The sequence below is a fragment of the Panthera tigris genome, chromosome C2 (genome assembly GCF_018350195.1).
Source record: "Panthera tigris isolate Pti1 chromosome C2, P.tigris_Pti1_mat1.1, whole genome shotgun sequence".
Classification (NCBI taxonomy): Eukaryota; Metazoa; Chordata; class Mammalia; order Carnivora; family Felidae; genus Panthera; species Panthera tigris.
The window spans coordinates 65,256,880-65,278,832 of NC_056668.1; the positions used below are offsets into that span (position 1 = coordinate 65,256,880).

At 34.5% G+C, this 21,953-nt stretch overlaps 1 protein-coding gene across 4 annotated transcripts in view; it reads right to left on the reverse strand.

Annotated features, from left to right (window-relative positions):
• GSK3B (glycogen synthase kinase 3 beta) overlaps positions 1 to 21,953 on the reverse strand; it is a 194,140-nt gene that overhangs the window by 26,765 nt on the left and 145,422 nt on the right. For 2 of the 4 annotated variants that reach the window (XM_042998986.1, XM_042998985.1), the window contains exons 8-11: positions 15,309 to 15,404; positions 13,292 to 13,378; positions 6,602 to 6,640; positions 3,760 to 3,946 (exon numbers count right to left, since the gene is read on the reverse strand). In XM_042998986.1, the coding sequence (XP_042854920.1) occupies positions 3,760 to 3,946; positions 6,602 to 6,640; positions 13,292 to 13,378; positions 15,309 to 15,404 (409 nt within the window). The remainder of the gene's footprint in view (positions 1 to 3,759; positions 3,947 to 6,601; positions 6,641 to 13,291; positions 13,379 to 15,308; positions 15,405 to 21,953) is intronic. The other 2 variants (XM_007098347.3, XM_007098346.3) reach the window with 2 other exon arrangements.

Consider the following 21,953-nt stretch of genomic DNA (forward strand, 5'->3'; position numbering starts at 1 on the left):
ATAAGTATTGGGGAGGATGTAGAGAAACTGGAACTGTTGTAAACTGCTGGTGGGAATATAAAACGTGCAAACCACCATGGAAAATAGTTTGGCAGTTCCTCAAAAAGTTAAACATAGAATTACCACATGACTCAGCAATACCCAAAAGAATTAAAAACAGTATTCAAATAAATATCTGTAAACAAATGGTCATAGCAGCACTATTCATAATAGCCAGAAGGTAGAAACAAGCCAAATATCCAACAGATGATGGATAAACAAAATGTGGTGTATCCATACACTGTGTACTGATTGTTTGTGTCCCTAAAAGTCATATGCTGAAGCCCTACTCCCCAACGTAATAGTGTTTGGAAATGGAGCCTTTGAGAGGTAATTAGGTCATAAGGGGAGAACCCCCATGAATGGGATTAGTGGCCTTATAAGAAGAGACACAAGAGACGTAATCTCTTTCTACCATACGAGGATACAGTAAGAAGGTAGCCATCTGCAAATCACAAACTATGTCTTCATCAGACACCAAATCTACTAGCACCTTGATCTTGAATTTCCCAGCCTCCAGAACTCTGAGAAATAAATGTTTGCTGTTTAAGCCACACAGTCTCTGGTATTTTGTTATAGCAGCCTACACTGATTAAGACATACTACAGTGGAATATTATTCAGCCATAAAAAGGAATAAAATACTGACACATGCTACAACATGGATGAACTTTGAAAACATTATGCTAGGTGAAAGAAGCCATATACAAAAGGTCACATAATGTATTACTCCATTTATATAAAATATCCCAAATAGTGAAGTCCAGAAGCAGGAAGCACATTGGTGGTTGCCAGGAGTTGGAGGAGGAGTTAATGGGGACTGACCACTTAATGGGTATGTTTTCTTTAGGAGCAATGAAAATGTTTTAGAACTTGATCAAGGTGGTAGTTGCACAACATTGTGAATATACTAAATGCCACTGAACTGTTTACTTTAAAATGGCTCATGTTATACAAATGTTTCCTCAGTTTTCAAAAAAACTTAGGATTCCATAGAATAATAAATTTAGTTGTTTTAAAATTTTATTTTCTTTAGTAATAATGAATAATTATTAGTGAGTAAAGAATCGTATATATGAACAATGAAACGGAACCCTGGATTTTTAAATCTGATTAAATAAAATGTTTAAGTATCTCAGTTTTGATCAACACATACAGGTGTATTAAAGAGTTTATACAAAATATGTCTGAATATAGGGAGAATTATTCTCCAAAATGTGTCCATTATAAATATCATGTGTGTTTGGGGTTCTACTTAATTGCTTACTTGACAAAAGGCTTCCTTAATTCATGTAATTGAGAAACAAAGTACTCATTGGAGAAGATACTTCGTGTGAATAAAACCACAATCAATGCTTGTTTGGGAAACTAAGTTCACCTGACAAAAGTGGTTAAAAAAAAGAGAGAGAGAGAGAAACAGAGAGAGAGAGAGAGAGAAACAAATAAAGTTAACATTAACATAATAGTTTCTGATGTCAAGATTCCACAGTAACAAATGCTGGATGTCACTGTATACAGAGCCTTTTGGGGAACACTTTAAAAAGCAACCCAGCAGATAGTTATATGTGCAGCTAATTAACAGACACCTACAGTACAAAACAAAACAAACAAAACAAAACAACAACAACAAAAAAAAACTTACGAAATTTGATACCTGTAGAATTTCCAGTGGTGGCCTCATACAGATTCAAAAAATGCTTCATATCAAAAAATTTAGGTGATATAACCTAAAAATCTATGATAGTTCAAAAAGTAGCTCTACTGATGACAAAGACACAGATGTAAAAGATGCATTTATAAAAAGTATTAATAAAATTGTTTCATGAAATGAGAGGTAAAAAAGTGAAATGCCTGAATAAATATTAATTTTGTATAATGTGTAATTTTAAATATTTTTGAGTTAATCAAAAGAAACCCTTTTGTGATCTTAATGGGAAAATAGAGTATCACTTTATATTCAAAGATTATCAGTATATGTATGCATCAGAGAAAAGACTGAAAAGAGCTACACTATGAAAATGTTTCAGTGATTAATTTGAAAGGTAAAAGTGATTATTTCAGGATTGTGATTTTAATTTTCTCTATACTTCTTTTGCATTTTCAACATTTTCCTCAATCTACATGTACTACTCTTGATTAAAACAGAACAGTAAGAACTGAAAATAAAGTTTGTTTTCTTAGTGACATGGAATTATATAGAACCTTTGCTCCAGAAGAGGCCAAGAGTCTCCCAGTCTAACCTACTGCCAAATTGGAGAACATTGGACATCATCCAGCTTCTTCCTCATACTGAGATCAGTATTTTGAAAAACACTTGTTCCACTGTTAAACAATTGAAAAATTCCCTGATTCATCAGTAATTTTATTTATTAATCTCTATCTATGCCAGGGGCTGAGGTCTGCATGATAAACTCAAATATGTAGTATTCTCTAATTTTCTGCTACCTACTATTTCCAATTTTATAATATGGAGAAAGAATATAGGCTAACACCTTTCTTTAGAAGATAATCTATGAGGTATTGTTTAAGTTTTCACTTTTCCAGGATCTACTGTCGGTTCTGTTCCTTTGTATACCCTACCCGTCTTTCATTAACATCTTAAAATGGCATAGCCAGGACCTGAAACAACATTCCAAATGATTTCTGATCAGCCCTAAAGAGTCAGAATTAATCCCAGGATATCTGAATATTTTTCTTTTACCTTTATGAATGCAGTTTAAGACTGTATCAGCACTGCTAATAGTTACATGTTATTGACCACTTAAGATTATAATCAATGGAATCACCCAAGTCCATTTCAGTAACAACTCAGGTCTTCCAAATCTACTGCTTAAGCAAAATGCATTTTTCCACTTCCAAGTTTAAATATGAGTGGGAGGGGAATTCATCTTAGAATAAAGGAAATATATATTTCCTGGTCACAGAAAGCTCTCCATTTCCCTTGTGTATTTTTAGCTTGACTAAACTAATAATCAATCGAATATTTATTGCATGTTTTATCTACAGGAAATTGTACACTTTTAATGTTCAGTTTATGAAGAAAATCACAGCATCAAAGGCAGTATGGCTGATTAAATGAATCACTTAAGGTCTTAATCAGAGAGAAAAGTGAACACAGAAGTGGTTAAGAAATAATGACTTTCCCTGGGTCTTTTAGAAACCACCGATTCACAAACTCTGTTTTCCTCTCAATGTTCTCTCAGCAGCAGCAATAGTGCCAAGCCCCAGCAGGGATAAGAATCTCTCTACCTACATCCCTTATATAAGTTCTAAGAAAGAGTTACAGAATTCCAGTTTTCCCTGTTTATATCTGACTTTATACAAATATAGCCACCAATTTATTTCTAGGTTTAAAAAACTTGATATAAATCCTTGGGAAGCAAGAAATACTAACATTCTAAGTTTCAAATACAAACCTGAAAGTTAAATTGTACATTAGTCTTATTAGTGAAATCTCTATAACTTCTCATGTGCCAAGATTTATTATAATCTGCCAAAAATGAGAGCAGCTATGTCTACTGGAAAAATCTTATCTGCCACTATTTTGTCCAAACCATACAAGTAGTGGCCTAGTAAGTGGTTAGAAAAAATGCTCCCTACTTGCATAAGTACTTAATGTGCCCACTTTTGTCCTACACAGATTTTAATTAACAGAATGTCACTTCACACACATAAGTAGTTTTCTCAGAAATGGTAAAAAGAGCTAAGTGTTTGGAATTACCTTGAGTGGTGAAGTTGAAGAGTGCAGGTGTGTCTCGCCCATTTGGTAGTTTGACATTTGGGTCCCTTAGTTCATCAAAAAATGAATGTGCACAAGCTTCCAGTGGTGTCAATCGGGCAGTTGGTGTATACTCCAGCAGACGGCTACACAGTGCAATTGCCTCCGGTGGAGTCCGGGGTCGGAAGACCTACAGCACAAAAAAAAGGGAAAGAACAATTAATGCTTCAGTGTAAGAATCTTAGCAAATTATCCTTTGAGTACTGAGTTAATTCCCACCACGTACAACAACATGGTTGCATTTGTGAAAGGAAGCTTCTAGAATGAAAAGAGTTAACTGCATATGCTTCACCACACTGGGGTGAACTGCTAATTAAAAACTATATGAGAAAAGCTCAGAGAAAAAACTAGGGGAAATAGGAAAAAAAATCTACAGCACAATTAAATATGCACACAAAATACAGGCACAAGAGAAAGACTGGATTCTGGAGGTAAGCACACCTAGAAAAATATAAAATTTTTAAAAAAGATTTGACTACTGTGGCAGTAAAATAAAAAGCTGCCTCTTTTGTGTGATTTTTAGCAGAATATCAGAATAATTGACAGCCCTACTCAAATTTGGTAATCAAGATCTTTTAAAAGAGAAAAGCTATTTACTTTAGATCTACAAATGCCAATGACTTGGTATTAACTCTTTAATATAAGAGTCTACCTTATTTGAAAAAAATTCTTGAATACCCAGAATTTGACAAACTGTCCAAGGCTTTTCTCAAGGAGTAGCTGTTATCACAAACATGGCCAGATTACCCTCATTTGAATGAATATTCTAGGGTTTTAATTAGGGAGAACGAAATGTACTTTTCATTAAGAGCCATTAATTCACAGAAAAAGTCAACTGAAGGCTATATTAAAGCAAAATGCATATGAACTAGTTTGCTTAAAAGAACAGAACGCCTTCCACATCTATGTCTTGAAATGCTTAATCAATACATAAAACTATGAAAATAACTCTGTTCTAAATTATGGAGAGTTGAAGAATAAAAACAGAAAGGAGAAAAACAGAAACAAATATAAACAGATGAACAGAAAGCCTTTGAAACAAAAGAAAAATGAAACGTATACCCCTTGATAGGAAGAACACAGGATAACAGAGGGTGTCGTAGTGGCAGCAGACAGACATATAAAGAGAGGCAGAAAAGTATAAATGGAGGGAAACAGTGCAGGAAGGACATGTAGATTGTGATGAGGCATGGAGGACCCTGGGAGTAAGGTTTCCTGATGAGAGCAGCTCATGTAACATCTGGCCGTTCACTTAGACTGGAGGTAGGAGAACTAGTTACTACTATAGAGCTCATTACTTTTCAAGAGACTACTTGTAAGAGTACTTTCTACAGTGAAAACCTTTTTTTCTTTTGTTTTTACACAAAGTTTATTGCTAATAAAGATATTTTCCATGGAAATTGAGAAATTGGCTTGAGTAGGAATTCATTTCAGGACGTTAAAGGCCTTAATTATTCATTTGACCATATTAGAAAACCCTCTGTACAGTCAAAAACTGCTTTATCTTTATTCTTTCGAGTGATCTGAGTTGCCTCAGTCAAGGAAATCTTCAAAGTATTATATTATTTGAAACGTTCAGATCTTCCACTATTTTAAGAAATTTTTCCCTCTCTTGCTTTCTAGCCAGGTTCATTTTCAAATTCAGAATGTAAAAGAAAATAATCAGTGGGAAAACTCAGAAAACCTTTCATAAAAATATCAAGTATTACTGAGAAGTTTTATCCCTGAGGGCTGTCTGCATTTATTTCACAGCACATGGATTTATTTTGCTAGCTAGTCTAAGGAAAAATGCTTTTGCACCAATATGGGAGCACATAAGTAGAATTAAAAGTACCACTAAAAGTAGAAATAAGTGTCTCCTGCTAACATTCAAATGTAGGGTAGCTGGATAGTGAGTGTACTTTAATGAAAAATTCCATGTTATATTAATGAAGATTTTGTGTTAAAGGTACTAATAAACCAGTACTGTAACCTTATCTCTGATTATTTAAAAAAAAAAAAAAAAAGTCATCCACATCCTTTTAGTATCTTACTGGCTACAAATGAACATCCAGGTTGGTACTAAGATAGGTATTAGCTTATTTTGCCAGGAAATCCTAACTCATGGAAAAACAGAGTTAAAAACAATAAAGAAGAATTCATTCTAAGAGCCTACATTAAAATCAAGACTTAAGCTGCCTTTAAAAAAGTATCTGTTATTTTTTTTATACCCTTTGAGAGATTCCTGATAAGACCAGTATTCTATGGATAAAGGTTAAGTGGGAAATTATGAGGAGTCAAAACCAGTGTCTCCCAAAGTTCAGATTTGTGACCATAATATAGGGTGTGGTAGCATACAACTTCAAAAAATTAGAGGCCAAACTAGAAAACAGCTCTTCTGAATTATCTTTGTGTCTAAAGAAAAGGAAGCCAGTAACTACTGAAATCTGGCTAATAACAAAGCTTCTGCTGCTGTACTCATTTAAATTGTTTAAGATTCATAACCTTTATTGCTGCGTATCGTTGTTCATATTTATTCTTGTAAAAGTAATTTTTAAACCCCACAATTCCTAAACTTTAGTCTAGATGTCAATAAATCACTCAGGAGACTGACAACCTAAATATATGGTAAGTAAAACCTGTATTGCCACATAGTGAATGAAGAAGAAATCACAGCTAGCTACCTATGCTGTTTTTACTTTTACATTTCCAGAATGAATAACGGTTTTGCCTTTCTAAAAAAAGTTTTCCCCCTAGTTTTATAGACCTGCCCTGAAATTTTGGGAAAAAAAAATTAAGTACATACCCGCACTCCTGAGGTGAAATGTCCTGTTCCTGACGAATCCTAAAGATGATAATGCAGTGAAATAATCCAAACAGGGGAAGTCAATCCAAAAGAGAATAGTCCAGCAAGGAAAAATATATCCAGTGTTATAAGAAATCCATGGTGTTGGGGGGGGGGGACATAGAAAATGTTTATACAGTTATAAACTTTAAACATCAGTCTCCACAGTAGCAAGTCCAAGTTTTAAAAATTATTTCACCACAGTGTATGCAAAAAAATTTTTGATTGCGCAATGGTGAGGCACAATAAAGAAACATTTTAATTTTAATTTATTATGTTCCAATGCCAGTGCGTTTATTAAAAAAATACAAAACCAAAAAAAGTTAAAATCAAAATGAAATCTAGAAGTAAACTTCCCAAAGTAAAGTGTTTGGTCTTCTACGACCTGGATTCATCGTCCATTGACATGACTGGGATGGGGCATATTAGCCTGCTTTTAAAGATATCAGTTCCCAATATGCTAATTTTTATCTATTAATTTATTCCAGTTAGACAGTATAAACATTTTTTTGCTTAATTATTAGTGATGGAAGAAAGTAATAAATATATTTAATTTATATTACTATAGATTTCAAGCCAGATATTTTCAATTTGTGTGAGCTAAGAAGGATCAGGCCACCGCGGATTATTCTCCATTTTGGATTGACTTCCCTGCTAAAAGATATTTGCTGACATTCTCATTATTTTAGGATTCTTCAGGAAATTGACATATCACCTCAGGAGTGCGGGTATAAACTTACTTTCTCTATTGTGGGCTTTGCCCCCTCATACCCTTGCACCCATTACTTAGTAAAAATAAATATAGAACATTCTTTCCTTTTTGGAAAAACTCACTGAAAAAAAAATGCTACATCTTTGAGCACTACAAATTCAACACAGTTCCAAGTGCAAATATGCCCAATTCACCCACCAAAAGCTAAACAAAAAATATATACAATAAACAATACAACTAAGGGACAGTCACAGTTATAGGTGACATGCATAGTAATGTACACCAACACCTAGGCACAACGGAGCCAAATATGCAAGGGAGGTAGTAGGATCTATTATGTCTAGGTATTGAGAATAAAAAATGGCAGAACTCACCAGTAGCTGTGAATTCCCTTGGCTATTCTAAGAGAATTTAACATTCTTTTAGGATAGTTTCCAGTGGGGGAATTAATATTTTGCAAAAATAAATAATCCGCGGATTACTTTTAGTCTGCAGACTAAAATTTAGTACACGGATTAAAATCCGGCCCATCAGAATAAAAATCTCTCATGAACTAAAACACAATCAGCTGGACAAAGATAGAAAGCAAGACTAAAAAAAATGAGAGCACAAAGTAAGACTCAATTGGGCCAACTAACGATTAGTGCGCAGACTAAATATGGCCAGCCAAGTATGTTAGCAAGGCCATGAAGAGCCCAAAACACCCCCTGTAAAAACTAAAAACAAAAGTAAATAAATAAAATAAAACAGAACAAAGCAAAAAATAAATAAATAAACAAAAGAAAGAAAACAGAAAGGAAAAATTGAAAAGAACTAAAACACTGACATGAACTTTTAAGTGATTCAAATACTACCTCACCTGTGCAGCAACTCATTTTCTTAAATTGAAGCAAACTCTCACCACAAATACTAGTCCACAGAAGAAACTAACAGAAAAAATTCATTTTTTCAAAAAGAAAGTCTCTATGGTATTGAACAAATGCAAATGAGTCCTTAAATGAAGAATTATTCAAAATAAATTTGCATTTGGATAACTCAAAAATGACAGAGGCAATTTTCTCCTTACATGTCCTAGACAGAAACTTTTGCCATCAAATACCAAATTTCAACCTGGAGCTAACTGTTATGACTGAATCTTAAGCCTTTTAAAATTACCATTTATAAACAAATATCAAGGCCTATGATTGATTCTCATAGCATCAGCTCTCAGCAATTCTACTATATTAAACAGCCAACCAGAGCAATGTAAAAATGCCTAAGGCAAAGATAATTAATCTAAGTAGAACACAGAACAAGTGCTGTGCCTGTTCCGAACAGCTATTCTTTCCTAGATTTCATTGTGATAAATGTACAACATAGACGCTGTTCTCTGGTTATACACAAAATACACAAGCACCCAATGTTGAAGACTGATAAACCATGAACACTCCTAAAGAGCAACCCCAATACTGCCTCTCAAGCAGTCTATTTATCATCTAAAATTATTTGCAATTTGTAAACCTAAATATAGGATTAAAAGTGAGACAATGCCATAGATTTGTTGAAGAGTTATGTTAATTAACCAGGTTAAGTAGCTACGAAAAAAACTTAAGTCTACTAAAGAGTTCACATGTGGTACATCATTCATAAGAAGCACAAACATCCTTTCCTTAGCCACAACAGAGACAGCATTCAATAAATTTCATCTGTACTAATTAAAAGGCTTATTGAGTTTTCCTGAGTTCTACTACAGTAAGAAATTATTATATGTGTTGACATCAGCATTTAGTTAATTTCTCCCTCTAACATCACTCACTGATAAAATAGTACTGCAGGCTTACCCAGAAGTATGATTTACCAAATGTCCACTTACTCAATTTAATCTCTCATTGTTCACAAAATAGTTACTGTAGTTAGACTGACCTTCCTAGGAATATAGGAATATTTTCTTTTTATCCATACCTCCTCATCTTAAGGGACAGTCCCCTAGGCTACAACAATTCCTGACCTTACCAACATGTAATCAAATCAAAATCCTCCTTCAACAGCCCACCCCACCTTTTTCTTCTATCACCTTTAAGAAGGCTTCCTTTTTTCCTCTACCTCCCTCACTGGAGATCTGCCTTATACCTATACAGCATGTGAAACACCTCTGAACACCTACAGCACACAATCAAGTATCTGGTTATATGTTATTCAGTATTTGCTTCAACTGAGTCATTTATATCACCTGTAAGCTTTTCAAAAACAAGGGCTATATATTTTACTTCTTTTTCATACTTTATGGTATCCAGCACAGTGCTGGGTACATAGGAGATAGGTGTTTTAAGGAAAAAATGATATATTAAAAGTAGATTTTTGCTTTCTTTTTTAATTTGCCTCCAACCCTATCCCTTTGCTCCCCACAAGTGATCTCAAAACTTATGCCTTAGTATTCTTTCTTGTTTATATTATCCATCTTACATAGGGATTAGCCACCCTAGGGGCTAGATTTTAAAGTGCATAGTTTTCAGCAAAGAAATGGGAGCATAGCCAGTATAACTAGAAAAGTGAGGAAGTCTACGCACATGGGAAAATAAATGTTAGAGAAGAAGTGATTATTCTAGCACTAATGTAGATGTAGGTAGAAAATTCAGTAGAAAACAGTGTATTTTTGAGACAAGTGATAATGGATTAGTAGAATGTTCAGGGCAGATGTTAAGTAATAATATAAAACTAATTTACCTAAGCAACAGAACAAAACAGACAGGTGCAATCTTAGGAACTAGTAGAAATCCCACCATTGTTTTAGGCTTTCTGGAATACATGTGAGCAAAACCAGAAAAGGTTGATAAGCTTGCCTGCAAAAAAAGAAGTCTGACAACAAATTTTGTTTTGTGCTCTCTCGACCCCTCTGAAGGCATTTTTTAAAACTGTAAATGTGTTAAACTATAGTTGAAACAGCTAAGTTTACCAAGTGAAAAATATTGTACTGAAAAGCTCAGAAAAAAAAGGTAAAATTATAAAGTCTTAAAAAAATAAGTACGGTAGGAAAAAAAAAAGTACAGTAAGGTTTTGTGTTTAGTTTTAAACATAGAGAATAAAAAATGTACCATGTCCTATCTAGTCTGGTACCTTTAACAGCTGAAACGACCTCGAACCCAATTTTCTGCTTACTCATAGCTAGTTGTAAATAGTACATTTATTCATTTTCAAGTATGTGGACAGTGTTCTAAGAAATTGAGTATGTAAGGACTGACTTGTGGATACTGCTTTCTGTGATACTTAACCAATAATCTATGGCCCCATATATCCTACAGACACTTAACTATTAAACTTACTACGTGTTCCAAAGACTTAGCAACAAACATTTTAAAGTAACGGATATCCATCTTATTATTACCATTATGAAAAAGAAATTAGGAACTGCTACAAGACATATGGTGTAACTTGAAAGGTACTATAAGAGTTATATGGTGGGAATTAATCATGGAGAGCTCAGAAAATTAGAAAATATTTCATGGGAGAAGTTAAGATTTGAGTCTTGACAAAAGATTAAGATGTGGTAAGCAGGGAAGAAGAAGATCCTTCCAAGTGTGAAAAGACGCTAATAAAAGAGAAATATAAATCACTTCTCTGGGGGAAAATTAGAGGTTAGAAAGGTCAGGGACAGAACAAGAATAAACTTCTTGCTTTTCTGGGGAAAAAGAGAAACAATAAGGAACAAAATGACTGTATAATCTATTATCCAAAATGGGACACTTTTGAGAGTGAAGGGACATTCAATTAATAACTAAACTAGACAAGCAAAAAGTGGGACATAATCATCACCTTGTCTTTATATGTATGTCATATTTTCCTAAAAGCAATGAGTAATCAGAGAAGATTTCTAAATAGGAGTGACAGTATTACATGTACTTTTAAGAAAACTTTGAGCCACCTGGGTGGCTCAGTAGGTTAAGTGTCCCACTCTTGATTTTGGTTCAGGTCACGACATCATGGTTTGTGAGACCAAGCTCTGCATGATCAAGCCCTGTGTCAGGCTCCACGCTGATAGTGTGGAGCCTGCTTGGGATTCTCTCTCTCTTTCTCTCTCTCTCTCTCTCTCGACACATATGTGCTCTCGCAAAATAAACTAACGTTAAAAAACAAAAAAAAAGATGCGAAACTGAAGGAGGGAAACTGGTTAGGAGGCTGTTTTAACAATTCTATGATACGATGATGGCCAAAACTAAACTCCGGGCAGGACAGAGAGGACAAATCATAGAACTATATTGGAGGCAGGATCTTTATATTACTTTAGAACTAAAATAAAATAATCCTTTTTATGCATATTACTATTTTCCAAAGAATCCTAGAAAAGACAATAGCTAATTGGTATCTTGCAAAAGAAAAAACTCCAGGCACAAAGAGTTGGAGTGATGTTCAAACTAGATCCTCACTTCATACCTAATAGACTGTCATTTAACCATACCTCGGTATACTAGTGCAGAATTTAAGCTTCCTCTTCTGCCAGCCAATTTCCATCTCTTTTTAATTCTCAAACTTTCTTTGCATCACTTGTTTTCCTTTCCATCTGGCTTTTTATTCTTTGAAGTTTACAGTATACAGCAATGCAGGAGGTTTTTATCCTCTTATCCCCACTCAGTAATGGTCCCTGTTTCAAAACATTAGCATTTTCTTTCCTACTTAAACTTTGAATCAATGAATTAGATTGCTCTGGCTATTAAGTAATACTCAAGGGCAACTTATTGGATTTCTAAATTCTCAAGATTCCTGCCCTAAACCATACTAGAAACATCTTATTGTCTAGTTCTTCTGTTTGCTATTTTTCCTACACATCTAAATCCCTTCACTTCAATGTTTGCATAAAAGACATTTTTTTTTCTTTTTGAAATTTTTTTTTAACGTTTATTTCTTTTTGAGACAGAGAGAGACAGAGCATGAACAGGGGAGGGGCAGAGAGAGAGGGAGACACAGAATTGGAAGCAGGCTCCAGGCTCCGAGCCATCAGCCCAGAGTCCCACGCGGGGCTCGAACTCATGGACCGTGAGATCGTGACCTGAGCTGAAGTCGGACACTTAACCGACTGAGCCACCCAGGCGCCCCTTAAAAGACATTTCTTTCTTGATCTTTCTGTCTGCCTACATTTTTGAGCACACCAGCTTCCAGTATTTGGGGATATAGCTGTACTATACTGCAGCACAGAAAAGCAGGGTTCACATGCTCACAGTTTTAGGAAATGGACCTAATGTAGGTTCTATCAGAAGACCAAAATAAAGGCAAAGCAGCTTTTGTTTCCAGACTTTGTTACCTGCCCTCAAAGGGCAAGAAGCTCTTCTCTTTAGAGAACATTATACGTTTCTTAAAAAATAACTTCACTGGCAGCCTAGCATAAGACAGTACTTCTGAGGCTGGTGCTTACTATCATAACAGAGAAGACAGGGGACTCACTTCCTGCCAGAAATTTAAAATTTTGTGTTTTCATTTTGATAATAACCTATTTTAAAAATCAACATAAGCATATTTTGGATCATCTAGATTCATCCAGATGACAGAATAGTGTCATGGAATTTCTGTGTCTGAATTTGGTTTTGTGTTTACAACCAATAACATCAACCTAGTTATGTGCGCTAATGAGAAATTAACGTAAGTGTACTTATTACATAATAAATGCATTTGTACTAAGTGAAAATCAAATTATGCCAAGGCACACTATATGAATGAAGAGTTCACAGTAGTTTGAACACACAAAATAGGTGGGAGAAGTGAGTCATCATTCTACACATGGTATATAGGAATGGAAGCCTAAAGAAGACAAACAAACAAAAGGGCTTTATATAGATTATTCAAGTTTGAAGAGCATTATTGTAAGATATAAAACATGAGGAGTCCACATAAGTAGAGGAAGATGTAAAGTATACATATTGACCACAAATCTTATGCAGGCTGCATTTTAATTATAAACAACCATTCCTCACCTCACGTTCCATCTTAGCTAATACTTCAAAAGATATATCCTGGGGGAAAAAATGCAGAATATGACACACACTAATACTGGCAGCAGTCTTGATGTAAAAAAAAAAAAAAAAAAAAAAAAAAAAAGGATAGAAACTGTTAAAGTAAATTTCATGACCTCAATTTCAGCATCATGTTGGTTAGATAGATACTCTATATTAAGGGTAGCATGTAAGGAATACTTAGGTTATACCAAAAAGAGCTTTATTTTTCTTTCTTCATAAAAATGACACGCTTATTAATGAAAGTGTGGAAATGCAGAACAAAGAAAATAAAATCACCTACACTCATCTCACTCAAACATTAGCATTTTGGGAGTATTTCCCTGTATTTATTCAATATATAGAATTCTCTTTATTTTTTGTTTTTCTTTAACATGGTTGAAATCATAGTATACTACAAGTCACTTATACTTTAACTTATAAAACTTCACTGAATTCAAACTACAACTCAAACTTTAAATCCCAAAAGGTCACCTAGCAATCTCTGAGTTTAGACCCAGGTGAGAGACCCTAAGTATCTTCTGACCCAGTTCAAAATAAACTTTAAGCGTAAAGATCAAAGAATGGTTTATCTCAGAATATTTAGTGTTTATTATAAATTTTAAAAGGTGTGGTGGGGAAGGCAACATCATGGCCAGTAAAAGCTAACCTAGAATTCTGACACTAAAACACCAAGATCTCCGATTCTAAACAAGTAATTAGTGACAAAAGGATCTTCTGCAGTGAAGAGAGATAATAAGATTCTGAGAACTTGAAGGAAAAGTAACGAGAACCATAATGCAATTTACAGAAAGAAACATACTTTGAATCTGGGAATATAAATTATTTCATCTATAGCCCTAAATTATTTCACCTCTTATCATAAAAGATACATAACTAACTAAATGCACCTATCAATGCTCAAAACAAAATGTTACATCTACATTTTTAAGTACAGAAAATCTCTGCTTGAACCATAAAAGAGTTGAACATTTCTAACTCACAAAAATATATAATGAAATATACATAAAGACAAGAAGAGGTACATGTTACATAACTCTAAATAAGTCTGGCATTGCATGCGCGCGCGCGTGCGTGCGCACACACACACACACACACACACACACACACACACACACAGAAAGTAGAAGTTTAATCCTGGCTTTGTCATGGCCACCTATGTAATCCTGAATAAGTCACTTGGTATCTTTGGCCAGAGTTTCTGAATCTATAAAATAAGGACACTAGAGATTCACTCTAGCAATAAACCCTGATTGAGATTTTTTTCCTCTGCTCTAATCTCACAAATTACACCGAAATGAAAAAACTTTTAAGTAAAATCTCTCTTAAAATTATTTCAATTAAGTATCAAAGCAAAAAATCAATTTTCTGGTAAATTAGTACCTATGCTCTTAGAATTGGTTCCATTTAATGTTGGGGTGAGGCTATTCAAGGGCTACTGATAGCCCATTAACATACCAATACTTTCAATGTACACTCCAAGCGAGATCAAATCTTTTTATTTCTCTCCCAAAACACCAACAAGAAAGTAAATAAAAGAAAAAAGACAGTATAATCTATAATAAGGTCTATATAAGTTTTAAAAATATATGAAATATACATTTTCATATGCTATATATTGAAAAAGTATCTCTAATTGTGTAAAGAAATTAACTTCTGAGTTTTACATAGTCAAAATTTATATATAAGATACTACTCCTGGTGAAATTCTTTATTTTGATGATATAGGTACACTGTCGTTATCCTACAAACAAAAACCCAGGCTGAAAACCATCTACAGGAAATCAGTAGGGACAAAACTATATACCGTCAATGACACACTGATACTACCCAACTATATTTAGATGCAGAGATGCTGTATACTTTGTACTCAGGCAGCTATCTAGTATCAAAATAGTTTAGTTTAAGAACAATGAGAAACCCAAGTTTAAGTTAACTACTGGTTAATGTGCTTTTTAAAAAACTCTTTTTGACTCACCTTAGTCCAAGGATGTGCCTTAATTTGAGGGAATTTGAATTCTGTGTAGTTTGGGTTCATTTCTCTAATTTGCTCCCTTGTTGGTGTCCCCAGGACCTAGATAAAGAAAGCAAGTTATTGCCATATTTTTCTATATACTTACAAATATTAAGTCTTTATGTTTTAGCATATTGGTTTCATTGGAAAAAGGAATTCCAAAGTTATGAAATACAAAACTCGTTAGAAAGAGCAGACTTTGCACGAGACTTTTTTTTTTTTTTTTAAGTTTATTTTTGAGAGAGAGAGAAAGAGCACACGTGCAAGTGGGGTAGGGGCAGAGAGAGAGGGAAAGAGTGAATCCCAAGCAGGCTCTATGCTGTGAGCGCAGAGCCCAACATGGGGGTGAGATCGTGACCTGAGCTGAAGTCAGAAGAGCCTGACACTTAACTGACTGAGCCACCCAGACACTCCAAGACTTTTAATTTTTAACTGGCTATGGATCCTAATGCTATACTACCCTACACAGACTTCTATGAGATAATCATAATGTGAAGCCACGGTTGTAAAAAAAAAGATCACTCAAAAGCATTCAAGTAAAAATCAAACATCTTTGTTCTAACTAGAAAAACCATCTACTGTAACCATGGACATTTGAAATGAGATCTTTTATTCATTTAGTATAGTCAAAGGTTTTAATTTTTTTAAGTTTATTTATTTTGAGAGAGAGAGAAAGAGAGAGAGAGACAGAACGAGTGGGTAGGGGCAGAGAGAGGGGGAGAGAGAATTCCAAGCAGCTCCATTCTGTCAGCGCAGATCCCGACGTGGGGCTCGAACTCATGAACCATGAAATCATGACCTGAGATGAGGTCAAGAGTCAAACACTTAATGGAATGAGCTACCCAGGTGCCCCACAGGTTTTATTATCAATAAATTAATAAGGAGAACTTACTCAAACAGTCATCAATAATACCATTCAGTGAGTATTTAGTGATTGTTTCCTGTGTCCAAGGAACTATGCTATGACATATGGAGAATACAAAGAAGAAGAGATTTCTTGTTATAATGAAATTACATATTTGTGCATGGGAAAGAGTATAATACAAAATAAAAATATACTGAATGCATCATTGCCTCTAGAGATGCAGTATGCACTGGACAAAGGAAAGTCTATGGAATTGACTGCACAAGACAGATGACAGGAAGAAACATAAATTACTAAAAACGAGAGTGCTTTGAAGAAAGATGATATATATCTTTCTTTATAATTCTAAAGCCTGGTATAAAACAAATTTGTTACAATATTCAGCCATTTGTAATTCAAAAATAGTGGCAAAGAAGGAGTGGAACTTAATAATAAGTACTGGATTTGTGGTGGTAACCAGTAGATAATCAGGGCAAAGTAAGAATTTCAGGGTTTTTCTGGTTTGTTTTTTGGTTCTAATTCTCTAGACTTCATTAAAACCAGAACTTAATCAAAATTTTAAGAGTTTTATTCTTCAAAGGACACTCTTTTTTTTTTTTTAATGTTTATTTATTTTTGAGAGAGAGAGACACAGAGTGCGAGCAGGGGAGGGGCAGAGAGAAAGGGAGACACAGAGTCCGAAGCAGGCTCCAGGCTCCAGGCTCCAAGCTGCCAGCACAGAGCCTGACATGGGGCTTGAACTTACAAATAGTGAGATCATGACCTGAGCTGAAGTCTGATGCTGAACCGACTGAGCCACCCAGGCACCCCCAAAAGACACTCTTAAGAAAACAAAAAGGCAAGCTACAGACTGAAAGAAAACATTTGCAAAACATACATTCTGCAAAGGACTCCTATCTAGATTATAGAAAAGACTCCTATAAACTCAAAACAAAATGACAAGCAACCCAATAAAAATGGGCAAAAGATAGAATCAGACACTTCACCAAAGAATACTCAGATAGTAACTAAATAAGCACATGCAAAAATGCTCAACCTCATTATTATCAAGGAAATGCTAGTTAAAACTGTAAGATACCACCTACATACCTATTAAGAAGGTTAAAGTTAAAAAAAAAAAAAAAAAAAGATTGCCTGTGTAAACCAAGTCCTGGTGAGGATGTAGAGCAACTGAAATTCTCATCCATTGCTAGAGGAAAGGTAAAATTGTATGGCGCCTTAGAAAATACTCTGGCAGTATGTTCAAGACATAAACATATACTTACCATACATCCATCATTCCTACTCCTAGGTATTTACCCAAGAGAAATGAAAGCATATATTCATACAAAAACTTTTACACAAATGTGCATAGCACCTTTTTTTGCAACTACCAAAAAAGTAGCAACAACTCAAATGTCCACAACAGATGAATAAATAAACAAATGAGGGTATACCCATACAATAGAATACTATTCACTAATAAGAAAAAGAACATGGATGAATCTAAAAAAATTTATACTGAGTAAAATAAGCCAGACCAGAGACAGTACCTACTGTTATCATTTCATTTGTACAGAAATGTAGAAAATTTTGTCTCCAGTGACAGAAAGGAAAGCCATGATTGTGAAGGCTGGAGACAAGCCTTACAAAGAGTACTAGTGAATTATGGGGGGTGAGGAATATGTTCATTGTCTTGATTTCATGGTGGTAGTTTCTTATGTGAATACGTCTTACCAAACTGTGCACTTTAAATATGTGCACATTATTATATGTCAATTATATCTTTCAGAAACTAAGTATTAGAATATATAAAGTTGAAGTAAGAGAGGTAGAACATTCTGAGCTATAGAGTTATATACTATTATTTGTCAATGTAAGTAAAAAAAGAATCTAGTTAACTATAAAATGACTTTTAATTGCCTAAAAGACAATTTCTGAGCAAACCCCTGATGTCATTGAGGGGATAAAAAAAGATGTGTAAAAATAATCTAAATTATAACACATCACTCTGTGGAAAGCTCACTTTTGGGCACTGGAAACATATCTCCAGTTATTTAAGCTCCCTTCCTTTTTGTAGCAGAAGTCCAACTTTACAGACAGGAGCAAGGTATTATTTAGTATTGGGAAGGGAAATCACTGGCTTTTGTAGCTGTAGACATCAGACATTGTAAGTAAGGAACTATTCACACTTAAAATATGAAGGCTAAAAAGGAATCTTAATTTTTATTATTTTTAAATGTTTATTTATTTTTGAGAGAGAGACAGAATGTAAGAGGGGGAGGGGCAGAGAGAAAGGGAGACAAAGAATCCAAAGTAGGCTCCAGGCTCTGAGTTGTCAGCACAGAGCCTGACGTGGGGCTCAAACTCATGAACTGTGAGATCATGACCTGAGCTGAAGTTGGATGCTCAACCGACTGAGCCACCCAGGAGCCCCTCAGTTTTTATTTTTAAGTAATAAAGCAAACACTAATATCCTATTTTAGACCCTCAATGAAGGGTGTGTGTGTGTGTGTGCGCCCGCGCGTGCACGTCTGTGTGTCTATGTATGTGTGTAGATGTACTGGGAAAGAGGGAGAGGAGTGAAAAAGAAGGGAGAGTGAACTAATCGATAATTCTGCTCCCCAAATGCAACCCTAGTGGATTCTTTTAACTACTGGAAGAAAACAACAACAACAACAACAATGACATGAATAACTGAGTATTTAAAATGCATCTCTTCAATGATGCTACAACTTACTAATTCCATTTTAAGGTATATCCTCTAACCTAGAGAAACTTTTTATATATCCAAAGCAACATTGTTCATAATAATAAAATACTGCAGGCAAAAGCAAAAATCCCAAAGTAGCATTAATAAATTGAGGTACAGTCATAAAATGGTACATTAACTACACATCCCTTCTGAAGAATCTCACAAAGTGGTGTTTTCACTCATCAATGAATACATACAGTAGGACTGCCTTATATAAAGTTTAAAAGCAGGCAAGACCAAAGTATATTTTAGTTTATATAGTAAAATTGTAAAACTATATAATAAACAAACATGGGAAATAAAAATTAAAATAAAAAACATGGGAATATTTGTTAGAAAAATCAGGTATGGATTATTAAACTCAACAGAGAAAATATAGGAGGGATTAAAACCAGATTGGGGCATACATAATTCCTTTAATTGTTTTTTTTATAACCTTTTTAAAAAATATTATTTATTTATTTAAAATATGAAATTTATTGTCAAATTGGTTTCCATACAACACCCAGTGCTCATCCCAAAAGGTGCCCTTCTCAATACCCATCACCCACCCTCCTTTCCCTCCCCCCCCCCCCCCCCAGCAACCCTCAGTTTGTTCTCAGTTTTTAAGAGTCTCTTATGTTTTGGCTCCCTCCCTCTCTAACCTTTAATTCTTAATATGAGTAATAATTACATGATATTCACTTTATTATTGTGCTTTACACTGAATGCATTTTAATATATTTCTGTATTATGATATATTTCACAGTAAACGAAATGACATTTAAGAAAAATGCCCACATTTGAATCACTATTTGCTGTGCAGTCCCCCTCTATTTATTCAGTACTTTGTTAACACAAGACACAGTCCTAACTCCCTACAAGTTGGTAAGAATGCCAAAAGAAATGAGAATTGAATGATGTCCAATTAGTAAATGCAGACTGCATGGACAGAGATCACATGGACTTATCAGCCATTTGGTTAACTTTCCAATAGGGGCTAAGCAAGAGAATTCCAGTTACAAACTATAATGAAAAGACAGCATCCTCCCTGAAGTGAATGTTATAATTCTTATGTGTTTTTTATTATAACCTAAGGTGAAGTAAATCTGTGAAATACATAATAAAACAGCTGTGAAACATGCCATATATACAAGTTTGCTTAACATACAAACTTTTAATAATTTATTTAATGTGAAAGCAAGAAGGTATATTGTGTGTTTTCACTCCTATATCTTCTCCTTAAATTCCTATCTCAGAGCCACTCATATCTAATCATTTGCCCAAAATTTTATATGTATTTTTTTTAGTGAAAACCCTTTTCCTTTATACCAACTCCCCAGATTCTATGATTAACATTTTACTGTGTTTGGTTCATCACACTTCCATCCATCTATCCACACATATATAAATTCACCTTATTTTTTGATACATTTCAAAGTCAGCTGCAGACATTAGTACACCTCAGCATATGTGTACTGGAATTAATTACGGTTCAATATTTATGACTTTTACATAAGTATTTTTCTGTGTATTTCGAATCTTCTTTCAATATACAGAGTGTATATATGTGCAAAATCTGTTATCACACTGAGAAATAATGTTTTAGCAAATAATGATATAAAAAAGATTCTTAATTATAATTATAATTGATGGTCAGAGTTTAAATGTGTCCTTTACTTTTAAAATATGTGTATTTGTGACTTCTAAGAACCTAGTTACTAACCAGTAAGTGGAATCACTGATCTATTCACTATTGGTTAGTTAAAAGCAATTAACCAAATAAACTAGTCTGTTACCACAAAGCAGCAATGGAGAACTTCTTATCCATGTTATGGCCACATGATCATGACTCACTGAGGCCATTAGATGGGGAAACAGAGATTCTAATGTCATAGGATTTTCTATGTTTAACTTCTCTTGCCAAATACTCAACTACTATAATATTTTTCTATTCTTTTTATTATTTTTTTAAAAATCTTAAACCAGGTTCTCCCCAGGTTGGCTAAAAGAGATGGAAACTAAATGGGAAATCCCATAGAACAGGGGTCAGCAAACTTTTTCTATAAAGCATCAGAGTAATACTTCAGGCTTTGTAGGTCACAGAGCCTCTGTCACTACTCAACTCTGCTGCTGTAGCAAAATGCAGCCATAAACAAAAGTTTATTTACAAGAATAAGTAGCAGAGTGCGTTTGGCTCCTGGGCCGTAGTTGCCAAACTCTGACCTCTTCCAAACAGTTTTAGAGATGAGAAAAAATGAGGCCCAGAAGGAGTACCTTTTCAGGTTAAAACTAATTAGAAGCAGAGTTGGGCATAATTCAAATCTCATCAATGGCAAAACAATTTTAGAAGATGGTATCAAAGAATCCATTTATTGGACTTGATTGGAAGACAATATTTGTTTCTAATTTTGGAAGCCGTGAAAGATGTTGATGCTATTAAGCATGAATGCATAGTGCTGGAAAAAAAAATAATATTTAAGACATTCAAGAAGAACTAAGTGGCCAATATTAGGTATATCATTTCGAAGAGGGCATGAGGGTAGAAAACAGGTTTGGTAGTACTTGATGTACAGGTGCTTGGTGGATGCGACAGTGTATAACAGGTCGAGCAAGCTGAAGGAGAAGAGCACTAAAGATGGCCCATGGGACACAAATATATAGGTAAAAGGAAAATTTAAAAAGAAAACTGAGACAGAAGTCCAAGAGACTAGAAGTCCTACAGACAATGATACCATGGAGGCCAAGGAAAGTAAACATTTAAAGGACAGAGAGGTAACTTATGACACAATTAGCTCAGCTAAAATAAAGCCCAAAAGGTGTTTACTACATCTGGCTGTGAAGAGACTTCCCTTCTGACCATGGTGAGATCAACCATGAAAAGAGGAAGCAGACACAATCATCTGAAGTAAGTGGAGACAGCATATGTAAGTTCTCCTTTCAAAAGGTCCATGAGTGAGGAAAAGGCGAGAACAAAGAGAAGAAATATTTATTCAGCATTCAGTACATAGAAAGCTCTGCGTGAGGGATT